This window comes from Eupeodes corollae, chromosome 2, assembly GCF_945859685.1.
Source record: "Eupeodes corollae chromosome 2, idEupCoro1.1, whole genome shotgun sequence".
Lineage (NCBI taxonomy): Eukaryota > Metazoa > Arthropoda > Insecta > Diptera > Syrphidae > Eupeodes > Eupeodes corollae.
In genome coordinates this window covers 112,523,266-112,540,909 of record NC_079148.1, presented here as the reverse complement: position 1 = coordinate 112,540,909, position 17,644 = coordinate 112,523,266, and the positions used below count along the sequence as shown (strand labels likewise).

Genomic DNA, 17,644 nt, shown 5'->3' with positions numbered 1-17,644 from the left:
TCATAAGTTCATTTATGTCGCTTGAATATTGTCGAAATATTTCTTGTCTCACCATCTTTTACCATTATTTTAACGGTTTATGCTCTAGAAAAATAGCCAGCTGCATACTCGTGCTTCTAGGGCTGCTTATCAGTATACAATCGAGCCCAACTTCGTCGTACCGTAAACTACAGAGATTCGTTCTTTAACCGTACTTCGCGAATGTGGAATGCCTTGCCACACTCTGTCTTTCCGAGCCATTGCAATATTCAGGATTTCAAAACCAATGTGCACCGACACCTCCTTCCAATCCCTTTCTCACTTTCTTAGTGATCACACTGTGTCTACATAATAAGGGTAGTATCATCACCTTGAGTTTGCCCTTATTATAAAATAAATCAATATGAAACTTCTCATCGGAAAATCCTGTATAATCATCGAATTAGAAAATCTCTCAAATAAGAGTGATAATGGTGTAAAAACCACCTTATTTTAAGAAAAAGGACTAATACTTGCAGGTAGTAGAATTCTTTACCCATGCTTCTCTTCAAACTACATACTTCTAGTTTTGGCAGACTTCAACTACACACAAGTTGAATATTCGAGATATTTAAGGATATTAAAGACCATTTTGATTCTCAATCTTCAAAAGAAAATAATAATAGAACGCTTCAAATAATCATAGCTCTGTAGTTTTCATACGAATATTTGAATTATATATTGGAAACTGACGTTTCATGCGTACTGAATTCAAGTTTAGAGTAATTAATGTCATTCCTAGAAGAAGGACACTTAATGAAAACTCGTCATAAAAGATGTTACATTTCTAAATAAATTGTGCTTTTTCAATTTGGTGGCTACATTTTCAATTAATACAATTCAATTCTTCTTCAAGTCCAAAATCATTAGAGCCATAAATTTATACCGCACTTTCTTTTATCTGCCATTTTTTCTGCCCATCATCATTCGTCATTCTTATAACAAAAACCATCGCTATAATCTGTGGTATCCATAATCATTTCCATAAACATAATTTGCAACATTAATTCTGTAATCCCTCTTCAAAACAAAACAAAAAAAATACATTCCCACTGCTTCGCAAAATAAGTCTAAACCTAAATCTCTGCAAAAAAAAAGCACCATCGTCCTTGAATCAAATATACCAATAAAATATTTACAAATATTAATATCCGTGTAAAAGGAACAAAAAAAAATATATAAAACACAACTCACCCAATTTGATGTAACACTGCTCAAAGAACGGATCTCCCAGGGAGGCACTTAAAAGACCCAGAATGCCCTGTGGAAATTCTGTGATTAGGAAGAGAAGCAAAACTGCCAGCAACATTTTGGTTGTGCGATCCGTTTGTTTCTCCTTCTCTAGGGTTTTGCTGGTTTTGCGCGCTTTGTCCACCACCTTGCCATTCACTATGTGCTTCATTCCATTCGAGTTGCTGGTTAATTGTTTCCGTCGGCGTTTGGCCTCTAAGAGGGCGGCTATTAGCCGCACACTCAAAATCGTCAGAGCAAAGCAGGGAATCAACTTTATAAGCACACTATAGATGAAGAAATTCGATTTCATAATCAAAGGGTAATCGCGGGCTAATTGACTCATTGTCACTCGGTACAGGGTGACATTGCGACCTTCTGCAGTTGTCGTTGTTGATGTGACAATACTGCTGATGGTCGTATTGAAATCCATTGCAGCTGTCACTAGTTTATTGCCTTGGCTGTCAAGCATCTCGTTGACAGGTGTTATGCTAAATGCTAGATATGGCGGTGGAATAGCAATCAGCGGACATATAACGTATGCGGTGGCTATGGTTAAAATAGTCGTCTGCATGCCACACCACAAACGATTCTTTTGGGGATAGACGACAGCTATATAACGCCACACGGCCAACGTGACCGTCAGCCATATTGATATCGTGTGACAGGTTTGGGCGAAAATTGAATGAAATTTCACGAACCATGCCCAGCTGTAGGTTAATTGTTTTTCGCGGGGATAGTTCATGCTGGGGAGGATGTTTTCGTGGCACGCGAATGGAATATAATCAACCATGACTGTCAAATCGGCGATAGCTAGTCCGGTGAGAATAGCATTGGTGGGTGAGCGCATTTCACGACGAGTTAAAACTATGATGTTTAAGGTGTTGGCTAGGATGCCGAGGATGCAGACGAGTAAGGAAACATAACCATGCCACTCATTGTATCTGGAAAATAAAGAAAAGTAGTTTTGAAATTAAAAAATAATATTGACAAAGATAAAAATTCAATAAAACAGACAAGTTATATGTATATACAAATACCAATGATATTTGCCTATCTTGCCAAAGGAATGAGCATTTCCCTTTTTAATTCTAAGGATTGATAAAGTTTAGAAGACATTTAATATAGTTATATGTGAATCGAAGTAGGCTTTCTGAATTTGAAAACATTCTTCTATTTATTTGAATGAATGAAAGATTGGTTAAATTAAAGATTTCGATACATTGTTATAATGTCAATAGCTGAATTAATTCTGAAGTTTTGATATTATAACCATCTTTTCGGTTTTAAAATGTTGTTATTTTTTTCTTTTGTTTTGCTTTAAACTTTGACAAAATATTCGTACAAATATTTTGTGTGAAATGATTAGTTTGAAGCCAATATCTTTTTTTGTTCTCTTATTACTTGAGCCAAAAACCATTTCTTACCAGTATTATATTAATTTTGTATGTTTTCTTGTTTTTTTTTTTTTGTAAAGTTGATTTCTTATTTTTCTGAAAGGTACTAAAAATTAGAAACAACATTTTGCATATAATGAAAAAGTTTGATCTAAAAATCTTTTGTTCAAGATGTTTCAATAGGAAATATGAATACCAAGTGCAATCTTGTCGTACATTCAAATGGCCTAAAGGATCTCCAGATCTCTGCTGTTCAGGAGGAAAAATTTAATTGGCAGAAATTGCTGATCCACCGGAACCATTAAAAAGTCTTAAATCATTCTCATCAAGATGCTAAACATTTTTATGATATGATTCGTTGCTACAATTCTGCTTTCCAAATGACGACATTCGATGTCAATGAAATCAGACATGGAGATTGTATGCCTACGTTTAAAGTTCAGGGTCAAGTCTATCATTTAGCTGATTGAAGAACGTGACAAAAAATTTCTCCAGGACAGGGGTTATATTTTAGAAACAACATATGATGCCAACCAACTTTCAATTTTCGTTCAAGAAAATGAAGAAAAATTAACCGACGACCAGCAACTTGCAGACAATACTATAAAATTGACAAGGTGATGCAGAAAAGTGGTAAAGTGTTCTTTCTTGATTCACCTGGTGGGACTGGAAAAACGTTCTTGATCAATCTTTTGCTTGCTAAATTTAGAATGCTATGAAAAATTGCATTAGCAGTAGCATCATCTGGGATTCTGCAACATTACTATGGAACATTACTATCACGCAACTTTCAAATTGCCCTTAGATTTGCAAAGCCAAGATAGTTAATTTTGTAGTATCTCTAAACAAAGCTCATTAGCTTAAGTGCAAATAGAAACGACGTTTATTGTTTGGGATGAATCGACGATGGTAAATAAAGGTGGGCCTGAAGCTCTGAATCGTACTTTTTTTAGATTTTAGAGCTGATGAACGTCCGATGGGAGGTAGTGTGATACTGTTCGCTGGTGATTTTTGGCAAACATTGCCATTTGTGCTAAGAGATACTAAAAGTTTTTTTTTTTTGACAGTAAGAAATCTTCAAAAGACACTTGGCAGTATTCGACACCAAGTAGTGTGGGACTTTTAACCACTAAAACCACCTCTTCATCAGGACCAATCTTGAAGGATCGACTTCCGATTTTTCTTTCCTAATTTTGTACAATCACTTTGGGGGAAGTTTAAACTTTTAATACTTTCCCATGTTTTTTTAGACCATAAGCTCATGAGGCTTGGTTCTACTTAATCTCCGAACATAGTTTCTTATATTCAAGACGGACTCCATTTTAGAATTAGTATGACTTTGCAGTCTCTGGTTTTAGGTTAGGTTAGGTTGAAGTGGCTGTCCAGATATCATTGACACACGTAGACCTCAAGGGTCCATTGTGATACCACTAATGAGGTTACTCATGGGAGAGTAATGAATTTAAACAAACCATTTTGTACTTTTAATAAAGTTAGAGAGACGTTTTGTGTCAATCGTTGCCAGTTCACTGGTATTATCGAAGAAGGGATTACCGAGAAAGTAATTCCTTCTAATGGAGAGTGCTGGACATGTACATAGAAGGTGTTGGACTGTTTCCTCTTCCTCCTCGTCCATGCAGGTTCTACAGAAGTCATTTGTGTAGACCCCTAGCCTCAGAGCATGTCTACCTATGAGGCAGTGTCCCGTTATTACTCCAATTGTAGAGCTTATACTTTGTCTGCTCAGTGATATCAAGCCTTTTGACCGTTTTAAGTCAATACTTGGCCATATTTGCTTGGTTGCCAGGCAGTTGGTACTTTGTGACCATCTAGTATTTGTTGTTTCTAAAGCATATTGCTTGAGAAGATATTTGCATGTAGCAAGTGGTGTTCCTATGTTACGTTTTTGTCTAACATAAGGCAGAAGTGTTCCGTTTTTGGCGAGCTCATCGGCTTTGCAATTTCCCGGAATGTCTCTGTGGCCCGGCACCCAAATGAGGTGAATGTTAAACTGTTCCGTCATCTCCTTCAGAGATGATTGACAATCGTGGACTGTTCGAGAGTTTGTGGAGACAGACGCGAGAGATTTAAGAGCGGCTTGGCTGTCCGAGAAGATTCGTATATCCTTACAAGATATAACGTTTTCGTTGAGCCAGGATAGTGCTTCTTTAATCGCCATTACTTCTGCCTGGAATACACTACATTGATTGGGAAGTCTATAGGATAGACTGAGAAGATACCACTTCCAACTCCGTGATCCGTCTTTGAACCGTCAGTATAGAAGTGTACCGCATCGTCTTCCAGGGGTCCCTCTTCTTCCCAGGAGGATCTTGAAGGGATGGACACATGGAATCTTTTACCAAATACCATTTTTGGGGTGGTATAGTCTAAGCGATCTGGGATAGATCTGAAATTCCGAGTATTCTCTGGTTTTGCGATACAGCGTATTTTTTAACAACTTCTGTAACCATTTCTATTTGTAAGTAACGATGTAGATTGGTATTTGTTATGTACCAAGGTGTATTAACTATTCCACGAAGGACTTTGTTTTGGAATTTTTGGATGATTTCGATATTTGTTTTCTTTGTACAGCCCCATAATTGGACTCCATAGGTCCAAACAGGCTTTAGTACTTGATTATACAGCATGTTTTTGTTTTGGATTGATAAATCAGAGTTGTTACCAAGCAACCAATACATTTTTCTATATTTCAAGTTTAGTTCTTCTCTTTTCTTTTTGATGTGCTCTTTCCACTTTAGCTTTGCATTCCAAGGTATTTGGCCGTATTGGCGTAAGGTACAGCTTGATTATTAATGATTATTGGAATATTGTTTATCTTTTTATTTGTAAAGTTTATATGTGAAGATTTTGTTTCATTGAGTTTGATACGCCATTTTTCGTTCTAAGGTCTCACAGTGTCGACGGCATTTTGTAGTTTTACTGCTGCCTTAGAGACACATTTGTCGGCTACCAAAATTGCGGTATCATCTGCAAAAGTAGCCATTATGGTGTGATTACCAACTGGAATATCCCTTGTGTATAGCAAATACAGGGTAGGACCTACGACACTTCCTTGTGGTATACCGGCTTCTATTTTCTTCAATTCCGAGTATTCTTGATCGTACCTTACTCTAAACAATGGGTCTGAGATGAACGATTTTAATATTTCAAAGTACTGCCTGGAAAGATCCTTTTGCAGTTTGTACTGAAGTCCCTCATGCCAAACCTTGTCAAAAGCTTGATCAACATCTAAGAAAATAGCTGAACATACTTGTTTTTCTTCTAATGCTTTTTCTATTACATCCGATATTTTATGAACTTGGTCTATCGTGGAATGGTTATTTCTAAATCCAAACTGATGGTTTGGGATTAACCTTCTTTCTTCTATGATTTTGCTAAGTCTCTTCAGTAGCAGTTTTTCAAAAACTTTTGTCATAATTGGTATAAGCGATATTGGTCTGTAAGCCGTCACTTCTGTACTCTGTAGGTGGTTTACCTTGCTTTGGTATGACAATTACTTCAGCAATTTTCCAATGGTGCGGGACATACCGGTGCTTAAGGCATGCATTTATTATATATTGGAGTTTTAAGAAGGCTTTCAATGGCAATTCTTTCATAACCTGAGCAGTAATTAGATCGTAACCTGGTGATTTTTTATTTGGTAGTTGATGTAAACACATACTTTTTATTTCTTTAAGTCTTACAATTGGTTTTTCACTTTCATTTATCTTATCAACAAGCTGTAAGTTATTTTCAGCCGCGTTTGATGTGCATGGCTTAAAACATTCGCAAGATGTTCAGCGAAAAGGTTAGCTTTTTCTTTCGGGTTACCGATCCATTTCCCATCTTGAGATTTCAAGGGCAAGTTTTGTAACTGCGTTCTTTTCAGGCGCTTGGCTGCTTTCCATAGCGAAAAATCGGTTGCTTCATCAGTCGTTAAATTCCTTAGGAATGTACTGAGTGAATCATTTTTGAATTTGTAAATTTGTTTTTTAAGATTGTTGCTTATACGATTAAACGTTGTTTTATCATCTGGAAATCTACTATTTTGCCATTTTCTTCGAGCTCTTCTTTTCTCTATTATCAACTCTCTTATCTCTAAAGGATATTTTATTTCATTTTGTCTTCTATTAGAAAATGTTTGAGTACTTTCTTCAGCGGCATGTTGCACATCAGCAATAAATAAACGGATGATTGGTTACGCGATCGAGCGATCATAGCACATAAAAGCGATTCTGTCACAAACATAAATGCTAAAATTCTTTCAAAGTTTCAGGCCCATCAAGAAACTTATCTTTCTATTGATAATCTGACTGATAAATATTATTCTATTGATATTACAATTGAATTTTGTAATTCTTTGAATTCATCAGGATTTCCTCCGCATGAACTGGGGCTTCAATAATACTTATGATTAAATTATGCAATGGTACTAGATTACGGATGGTAACTATGCAGAGGAACGTGATTGAAGCTGAAAAATTGTCTGGCTCCGCCCAAGGTCAAGTCGTTTTCATTCCCAGGATATCGATGATTACTAATGAATGAATACCCGTACAATTTCCTATAAAGCTTCGTTTTGCTATGTATACAGATTTTTGAGATGTGGAACTCGAAAAAAGTTCCCGAACGTACGGTCGTAATCACACACGCACGCGCAGACGTCTCTTTAAAAATGAATTCCACGGACCAATTATAATAACTTCCTATATGGGAATTTAATAAAGCCATTAAAAACTATGAGCTCAAGAAAAACTCTTTGCTTTTCGCAGCACAATGAGGATCTTTTCTCTGGCCCTTAGATATCAGCATATTCCTTAAAACTCTTTTATGTTTACGTTTATATCCTGAATAAGCCAGGGATTAGAAATGAATTCTTAAATATGGCAAAGGAAAAAGAAAAGGTGTTCTAGACTTTCATGTGGGACGGCTAAAGAATGATTCCTTGTACTTCACAGTTCGCCTGAAATCCTGAAGTTTCAAAAATAAACCAATGGGCATTTCTTTAAGTGAAAGCTTTTCGTTTGAACCATCTAAGAGGTGGAATTTAGTTGTCTACTTTATTTAAACTAAAAGGTAAGGCCAGAAACATAATGACGATGTTAACATAACATAAATGTCCAACCAGTATGATAAATTAATTTTATTCATTAAGAAACACACACAACCTTTTAATTAAATTTAAATTAATGTCATTCTGGATTTCCCTTACAAATGACTCATATGTTTTGCGTTGATTTATTTTATAATATTAACCTACATTATTAAGAAACTGTTTACATAAGAACTATAATTATTTTAAATTTCCCTTTACAATCCTCTTCTATTTTTAAATAATCTCGCAAAAGCACTTAAGATGTTTAAGCTTGTCAAGGACATTCGTTTTTTTCTTAATTAGGAATACCATATGCTTTCCATTTTCCTCATTTTGTACCTACCTAACGTACCTATACACTAACAGGTGGAAATAAGTTTGTCGGCAAACTAATTAGCCAGAAAATGTAAGCTGTCTTGCTAAACTAACAGACCTTGAACTGTAAATGTCAACTAGTACACTAGTGCCATTTGTAAGTATTCAAACATCTTATGGTCTTGAACAAAGTTAAAGACATTCAATGTCCTTGTAAATGGCAATAGTTTATATATATACAGATTCATATATGCATATAATGTAGGCACTAGAAGCTCATCCTTGGTATATAAATTCCAGTCTCAAACGAAATTCAATCAATTAACTTAATGAGATAAAGTAATCAAAAGCACGTATTACTGTTGACTGTTGTGTACCAAACCAACAGACAGTGTGGTGCTCGTCTTGTCGTTCACTCAATCTAATCCAAATAATGTGATTATACTTAATACTACTCGTATACTTATAAAAGCCAAAAGGACTACATTCATACCTACAAACATGAGTCCTCTTCTACCATATTTATATATACAAAATATCACAGAAAACTGGGTACTTGAAAAATACATGTATACGCACTTCAGTCTCATACTATACAGTGTACATATAGTCCTTATACAGTAACTGTATATGTATAGTATACGTGACCTAGAATCAAGTATACTCATTCATATTATGAGCCTCTTTGGAACTTAGAACTTAAAGTGAAGTTGCATCGTAAAAGTTGACATCTTTACCTAAAAGACGAGACACATCATGAAACCTTTGATTTATTAGAAGGTCCTCACTTGAAGATATCGTATGGCAACAAAAAAGGTGAAGAATTGGTGCGAGTTACATAAAGTGGTTTCCGGTGAATAATTTATTGATATATTTACGATGAAATGGTAGATAGGTATGTTATCTGTTGCTTTTGTGGTTGGCTTATTGTGACACTTATAAATTTGGGCCTTCGCCTATCTTAGAGTATTCTTTGTCAATATAAGCCACCACTCAATCGATTTATCTCTTTATCCTTTCAGTTTCGTCGTGCCAATATAAGTTGACCATATTAAATTTGACCAATGAATATTGGGCAAGAGATTATATAGGTACCTACATCTTAACCAGAAGCTTATACAAAAGTAACTCGCAACATAGGAAAGTAGCAGGAAAACATTATTTGCCGTAAAATGTGATGTGCGTGTCGACTAAGATATTTTCTTTGTCGTCCTTGACACACAAAGGTATACAAACAATAGAATGCCTCATAGCCACACAAGACACTAAAACTAGATATGTTTTGGCCAAAACACTTTATTCGTGTCAACATACTCGTAGATATTTTTTTGTGTTCTTGTTTTTTCGTGTTGATATTAAATTTTCTGCTTGGAAAGTTTTAATGTACAATAAAATTTAATGGGAATATTTTTTGTGCTTAACGTTTTTATTTTTGTTTTCGAGTAAAATCAATTTTTTTACTTTTCCCGATTTTTGTTATGAATGATTTTTTCTGCATGAACATGTGTGTAAATTTTTTGATAATTTTTAGTACTTAGTAGTAACCGTAGCATGATGGTTAGTGCGTTGGACTGTCATGCAAGAGGTCTTGGGTTCAATCCCTGCCTGTGCCACCATAATTTAAAAAAATAATTTTCGCGGGTACTGCCTCTTGCGAGGAATTGACAATTCCTTCAAGAGTAATTCTTGTCATGAAAAAGTGCTTTCTCAAAACTAGCCGTTCGGATTCGGCCTTAAATTGTAGGTCCCTTCCATTCCTGACAACAGTACTCGCACACAGGAATAGTTGAGAGTTGTAAGTCACTAGGCCCTGGTTCACAACGGACTGTTGCGCCACCCCATTTGATTTGATTTGAATTTTTAGTACCAGGTACTATGGTAATTTTTAACATTGTTCCGTCAACAATTTTGTAGAAAAGTCAAGTTAAGTTCTACTATTAACTTAGCAACCAAAATGTTCATCAGACAAAAATAATAGTGGCCCTAACACACTTTCTTGTGGTACATCTACTTTAACTTACGAAAAATAACAAAATCTATAAATCTGTCAAAACTCCTAAGCTTTTCGTTCCTTTCAAGCTATGAACTAAATGAACTAAGAAACTTTTAAAGAAATGGCGGCGAACAACGTGTATTATATTTTGGAAATTCTTGGTACTGTTTGGAGAAGTATGAGCATATTGCACCGAAGTCTTAAATATTGGATCGTATTGGAGGTTTTCGACCCATAAAAACATATTATACCTGTTTTTTTTTCTTAAATCACTTAATATAGTTCATTTTTTAGATTAGATTAGATTTATTGAGTTATCAAGAAAAATTTACAAAACTGTTTTCTCATTTAAAATCGCTATAAGATCAACTTATTCTAAAATATTTTGTTGCCATATTTGTCGTCGGATTTCTGCCAGAATTGGACATTTTGCGATGAAATGAACTATTTTTTCCCTTTCGTTGTTATTGCACATCGAAGAAATCAGACCTAAGTCATTGCGGTGCGGTATAAAGTTTAAAGATAACAACTCTCCTCTTGCTCGGAACAGGAAAGATATTTGTTCACAGCTAAAATTGTCATTGAAATAGTTGCCATGTCCTAAATCATATTCGAGTTTTGAATATATTTCTCTGTGAAGTAAACTTCTCGCCTTCTCTATGTTGTCTTCCCTTGCTTTGTAATGGTGGCTTTCCAGTAAATTACAGAGATAAGTTTTCCACTCTGTAACATTTTCCAAAGTCAAGCTGAAAAGTATTTCGCACGAGTCTGCTAAATTTTTCCATTCTTCAAACCATGAACTTTGGGACCTTATGACTGATGCTGAAATCTTCCTAGCAATTGTATCGGTGTGGCTCTTCATCAGAGTAACAATTTAATTGAAATGTAATCTAAGTGATTTTAGGTACAGTGGTGATAACCCAGTTTCGATAAGAAGCATATAGCTTGGTGTTGTGTCCGGTAGAGTATATATTTGTAAAAAGTGGTTTTATTGAAATATTTTTGAAGATTTAAATTTGTAATTATGTTTGAACATTTTTTTTTCAAACAACGTTTTTTACATTATTGTAGTTCACATTTCTTATCATATTTTCCAAAAGAGGCTGAGATGCGACCCAAACTGATTACTTCCTATCCCGTCTGACAATTTGTCTTGCTTAAAAGGTTTATAGGTTTTCTTGTTTTGTTAAAAAAGCTGTCAGTTAAATTATTCTAACAAATTTGAAAACTACAAATAGTATTTTGCATATGATGAAATAGTTTGATTTCAAAATCTAGTTTTGTAAACGAGATTTTTTACTCGCAAACCAATTTTTATTGATCTTAGTAGAATTTCATAAAAGTTTTTAATTCTTATAAACACAATACACAAACAAAAATTAGATGAATGAAACTATTTCAAAATCAATATCTTCTATTATTCACGAAATATCGAGAACATCAATGTTTATTAAATTTGCGTACTTTTTTGTAGATTTTATTTTGTTTTATAAAAAACGGACTGTAATGTTTTTATTAAAAATTTACTGAATGTCGAAAACATTACTCTCTTTGAGATAAAATTAGTTTGAAGACAATATTTCCAATTTTTGAAAAGGTATTTGAGGTTTAATATTTTTTTCTAGGTTTTTATTTTCCAATTTTCTCAAAGTTTTTACTGAACGTGACTACAATATTTTTTAAAAGGGAAAATTAGTTAAAAGCCAATATCCTAAGGTTTTGAAAAGATATTTAAGTCAAAAATCAATGTTTACCAACTTTTGTTAATTTTTTTTTTGAGGTTTTTCTATTTTGTAATCAATTTTTATCAAAATCTTATCAGGTGTTAAAAACCTCCTTCTTAGTTGCACAAAATTGTTTTGGAGATTAAGCCATTTGTTGTTCGTAAAGTTTTCGAGGTGTTAATTTTTTTCAGTTTTTTTTTTGATTTATAAAAAAAATGTTAATTAAATTTTTTTCCAAAAATATAATTGTTTGTTATTACGTTACAATATTTAATACAACATTTAATTTAAGTCTCTAGCGTTATTGGTTCGTGAGATATTAAGGTTTAAATAGTTTTTTGGGAGTCCAACAGGGATCCGTGCTGGGTCCAATTTTATTTTAGATTTTTGTTAATTCGCTTTTTTTATTTCCTTTCCGACGAAAGTCAGACCCTTTGCCGATGACCTTGTAATTGCATACTGTAGCACTGGCTATTCAATGCAGTGGTATCTGTTTTGAAATTGAAAAAGTTGAAGACTTCAAGTACCTCGGCATCTATATTGATTAAAACCTTAACAGGGATAAACACATTGCTATTTTGAAAAACTATCTTGTCTGTTGTTTCTACCACCTCAAAAAGCATTGCTCTTCGAATTTGTTGAAGGTGATTTATTTTGGCATTTTTCATTCCTAGTTGCAATACGGAATACCCTGTTGGAGTGGTGCATATATCAACAAACTACAACAACTCACCGTCATTCAAAAATCAATTATACGTAACGTTTGCAAAACCAATCGTTTAATACCATCAATGTAACTTTTAAGATCTTTTAAAATTCTTCCCGTTAGACATTTATATTTCTTTTTAAGTTTTTAAAGTGTTTTTTAAAAGAGCTGGATATTTGGATAGTCCGAGTTCCGACATACGAAGTCTTAGAAGTAATTTCACCTTCATAGTAAATATTCCATATTTTCGTTCGACAAACTACAGAAACTCCTATTCCATTGCTTCCTGTAAACTTTTTAATACGCTTCCTATAAAAGTTCGTAAAATAAGAAATATTGTCGAGTTTTTGAAAGAAATAAAGTTATGGCTTCTTGCCGTAGAAAACCAAGAAATAGAAACTTTTCTACGTTACACTGTCTAAAATTAAACGTATATGTATATTAGGGTGATTCAAAACATTTTTTTTTTTTTTTTTTTTTTTTGCAAACAAGCTTAAAAGTTCAAATTCAATGTAAAAAGATGCCAGTTAAAAGTTGAGCCCTTAATATTAATATTAAGACTGTCCGCATCGCGTTTTTCTATTTCCCGTAAGAATAATATGGAAAAATTATTCTCTGCAATTTTTGAATTTTATTGCTAGTCTGTCATGTATTATAAAAAAGAGACTTTTACTTATTTTTGTAGAGAATCGAACGCTCTACAAAAAAGGTCTCTTATAATTTTTTGATAAACCTAATAGTTTACAAGTTATTTAAGGCCAAAGTTAAATTTATCGAAAATTTTAAGGTTTTTGATGCATTCCAGCAATTTTGATGGTTTTATTGGAACAAATCACTCAAAAAATTCATGTTTATTTTAAATTTAGTTACTTAGACAATCATTGCTAATAATTCTCGGTAGTTATCCAAAGAAAAATCGAATAGTCTAAAGATAGCAATATTAATTTATATTACATTAGACTAAGTAATTTTAAAAATAATTCTTGAAAAAGTGAATAAATTTTTCTATTCAAACAAAACCCATTGTTAGTTAATATATTCCTTCTGTGAGTATTTCAAATGATTAAACAAAATCTTTTGTGTTTAGATTAAACAAAAAAGATGGACTATGATTTCGAAGCTAATCGATGCTAAAAATAATTTCAAAAGTTTCACTAGTCGCATTATTGCAAAAAAATATTAGCAATGATTGTCTAAGTAACTAAATTTAAAATAAACATGAATTTTTTGAGTGATTTGTTCCAATAAAACCATCAAAATTGCTGGAATGCATCAAAAACCTTAAAATTTTCGATAAATTTAACTTTGGCCTTAAATAACTTGTAAACTATTAGGTTTATCAAAAAATTATAAGAGACCTTTTTTGTAGAGCGTTCGATTCTCTACAAAAATAAGTAAAAGTCTCTTTTTTTATAATACATGACAGACTAGCAATAAAATTCAAAAAGTGCAGAGAATAATTTTTCCATATTATTCTTACGGGAAATAGAAAAAACGCGATGCGGACAGTCTTAATATTAATATTAAGGGCTCAACTTTTAACTGGCATCTTTTTACATTGAATTTAAACTTTTAAGCTTGTTTGCAAGAAAAATTGTTTTTTTTGAATCACCCTAATGTATATAACTAAATACGATTTGTTTGACGAAACTTAACTTTCAAAAATATTTAAAACTATTTTTATTTTTCTATTTTTTTATTTTTTTTCCATTATATTTTTTGTAACCCCACACAAAATAAAATCTATGTGGCAATGTGTTTTTAAAAATAATTGTCGTCACTAACTATTCTTATTATACAATATTAATGTTAACTATGTCTATATATTCGAGCGGAATGTTATATATTAATTCATTAATAAGAATAAAAAACTTATCTGTCTATCTAACCAAAATGTTCAACTTTTTTTAATTGCTATTGTAAAAAATCCTTTCTGCATTTTTAAAATTTATTTTAATTCAAAATCTCTACTGGTTCTTGAGCTATGGACAACGGACGAAAGAAACGTCGCGAACATACGGACGTACGAACGTACGTACACACGCACGCACAGAAATCTCTCTAAAAACTCTTTTATTTCGACTCTAGGGACCTTGAAACGTTGAGAAATGTAAACATTTTCAATTTGACAAATCGCACCCATTGTAATAACTTCCTATTCGAAGTTAAAAAGTTAAAATAAATTAAACACAACACATTTTATTCCAAATTAAATATACTTGAAAAATCACTTCTATTTTTCATTGCACGCAACTGTACATTATCCTTTTTAATTATTTAATTGTATAACCTTGTATCTTTTTTAATAGATATTGTTTCTGGTTAAAATGATATTATCTAACATTATTAGAGTCAATCAATATTTCCTTAATAGGAACTACAGTAGAAAAATAAATGTATTTATAAAAGAGTAAAACAAATAACAATTAGCCTAAAGAGTTTTGAAATCATGTACAATATTAATTCTAGAGAATCCATATTGGCATTAATATGTGAATGTTTACTAATTTTTCACTTGTCCTTATAAGTAATTCAGTTTAAAAAGCTTCGGGCTAGAATAATTTATTATTAATAAGTTGAAAATGATTTTATGAACTTATGATTTTCTCGAAGGCAGACAATTTATAAATGTATTTTATTTATGCCCATTAAGGTGTTTATTTTTCTGAAACATAAAAATAATATCTTTTCTATATAAAAAACATAAAATGTCCCTGACTTAAACGTACAGTAAAAGAAAATTATTAAAAAACACAAATGTATTTACTTTTTAAAGGGAAACTGAAGTTAAAAATACATAGCATATATGTTATTTAAAAGTTAAATTTTTCTAAAGGTTTTAAATTTAAGCAACCCTCATCTGCTTTGGGCAAACAACTAAGTTGACTAGATTACCAACAATGTCTTGCTTTTTCCTAAAATCAATAAGCTTTTAGAAATCGAAAAACTAGATTACATATAAGAACCACCCTAATACCCAATTGATTAGTATTCAACCTGTGTCGAAATGTATTTATTTAAGAGTAGATTTGAATTTCCTTTGAAATATCATAAATAAGAAATATGTGAGAAGGTAACCATTAAGTTTTAATAAAATTATGTCAACAAACTAAGTTTGCAAGAATCCTGAACATGGCCCATTGATAATCATGTTGAAAAACATTGAGATAACTTTACTGAGAAAAATTTGAAAAGACGTAAGTGAAAACGTCATTATGACTTATGAGGCAATGAAATGGGCAGAGTTCTTGATTTTAAGAGTAAACTTATAATTAAACACGTGTATGAAAAATCTATTCAGTTCAAATACACGTGTAAATAAAAACAATTCTCATTCATTATAGTTTTTTAAGGACACCTAATTTCAAGATAATTTTATACTATATACTCCTATGTATTTATTACAATTACAAAAACATATACACACAATCCTGTGTACAACAGTAATTTGACAAACCCTTTATACCTATTAATTTAGAATTAAAACCATTCAGATACAATATGTTAATTACAGTTTATAATTAGCAATCTAAAAGCAATTAAGAATAGTTTCCCCGTAAATCACTGAAAATATTGGAAATTCATCAATCATCTAAGGGATGTCCCTTTTTCAAAAATTACATGTGCCTACTTCTGCATATATTTAACAGATTGATGGCTACAGTGATAAAATTTAATGGGATTTTCATTATAGAAAATAACATTTAATCAATTTTAAAAGGAAAATTTATACATGAAAAAAATATAACAGTATACAATTTTCCACTTAAAATAATTCTACATGATTTATTCGAATAAGGTTTTATATGCAAATAACCTAAATGACCTAGATAAATTATTCTGGTGTCCATTTCTTGTATCTTTTTTTATATCTTTATAATTAATATCAAATAAATTGTGAGAGATAATTATTCTGGTCAATTAAAAGTGTTTTGTTAGGTTTTTTTTTCTGTGATTTTAGTAATTATATAAGTATTTATATACATTTCTTTTAGATAAAGTTAAAGAGGAAAAAATTGTAATTATGTATTGAAACTCACCCAGTATGGAAATTATCCAATCCTTTGCCACAATAAGTTGGGCCAGTTTGATTTGAGCCCATTGTCATTCTCGTAATGTTGAATTTAACTGTCGTATTGAGATCCTCATTAATAATTAAATCAATGACTGAAATTAAATGGTGTAAGAAAAACGTGAAATCGATTAGAAAAGTACTTTTATACAACAAAAAATAGGTCAAATTGTTTAATATTCATAGAAAAATTAACATAATCAAAAATTTTAAAGATTTTCCTGTTTCTGATGTTGTTGCAGGATAAATAAAATAAAACTTTTTTAGAAGGCAATTTGAATGTAAAGGGTGTTCCAACGAAATAAAAAATTCCAGGTGCAATTTTTGAAGAACAAGAATTTCAAAATAAAATAAACTATTTTAATACTCCCCGATGAATTTGACGAGCTTGAGGCCGATAAACGTGACTCCACTCTATTATATTCTATAAATGCAAATATGCATCACTTATATTTTCAAAAGCAAAAAGAGGCTGGGATGCGACCCACACTGATAACTTCCCATCTTGCTAGATTTGTCTTGCTTTAAAGTTTGTCTATATGTACTCGTATCAATTTTTACCAAATTTGCGTACTATTTTTTGTAGATTTTATTTTTTTTATGAAAAAACGGACTGTTGGATTTTTATATACAAATTACTGAATATCGAAAACAATATTTTCTGTGAAATAAAATAAGTTTGAAGCCAATATTTTTAATTTTTGAAAAGCTATTCGAGCCGAAAGTAAATTTTTACCAAGTTGTATTATTGTTTTTTTTTAGAGTTTTATTTTTTGTAAAAAAAAACGTGTATTCGAATTTTTTAAAAATTTTACCAAATGTTGAAAACAATATTTGTTATAAGATTAAATTAGTTTGAAGCCAATATTTAAAATTTTTGAAGAGATATTTGAGTCGAAAATCAATTTTTACCAACTTTTATACATTTTTTTTAGGTTTTTAATTTTTGTAAAAAAAACTGTAAATTCTATCTTACAATATTTCTTATAAGATAAAATAAGTTTGAAGCCCAAATTTCAAGTTTTTGAAAAGATATTTGAATCGATATTCAATTTTTACGAACTTTAAGTCATGTTTTTTTTAGTTTTTTATTT

General features: G+C 31.8%; 1 protein-coding gene across 1 annotated transcript; it reads right to left on the bottom strand.

The window, feature by feature from the left end:
- Positions 1-879: 879 nt before the first annotated feature.
- Positions 880-16,638, bottom strand: LOC129946705 (G-protein coupled receptor dmsr-1-like). Its single transcript, XM_056056988.1, has 2 exons — positions 16,519-16,638; positions 880-2,192 (listed from the first exon to the last, which is right to left on the bottom strand). The coding sequence occupies exons 1-2, from the start codon at positions 16,584-16,586 to the stop codon at positions 1,163-1,165; spliced, it is 1,098 nt and encodes a 365-aa protein (XP_055912963.1). The 5' UTR covers positions 16,587-16,638; the 3' UTR covers positions 880-1,162.
- Between the last annotated feature and the right edge of the window lie 1,006 nt (positions 16,639-17,644).

Coding starts and splice junctions, on each gene's coding strand:
- LOC129946705 (XM_056056988.1), bottom strand. CDS start 16,586: ATGACAATGGGCTCAAATCAAACTGGCCCAACTTATTGTGGCAAAGGA. Junction 2,193..16,518: donor TTGGATAATTTCCATACTGG/GTGAGTTTCAAT, acceptor TTTATTTTCCAG/ATACAATGAGTGGCATGGTT.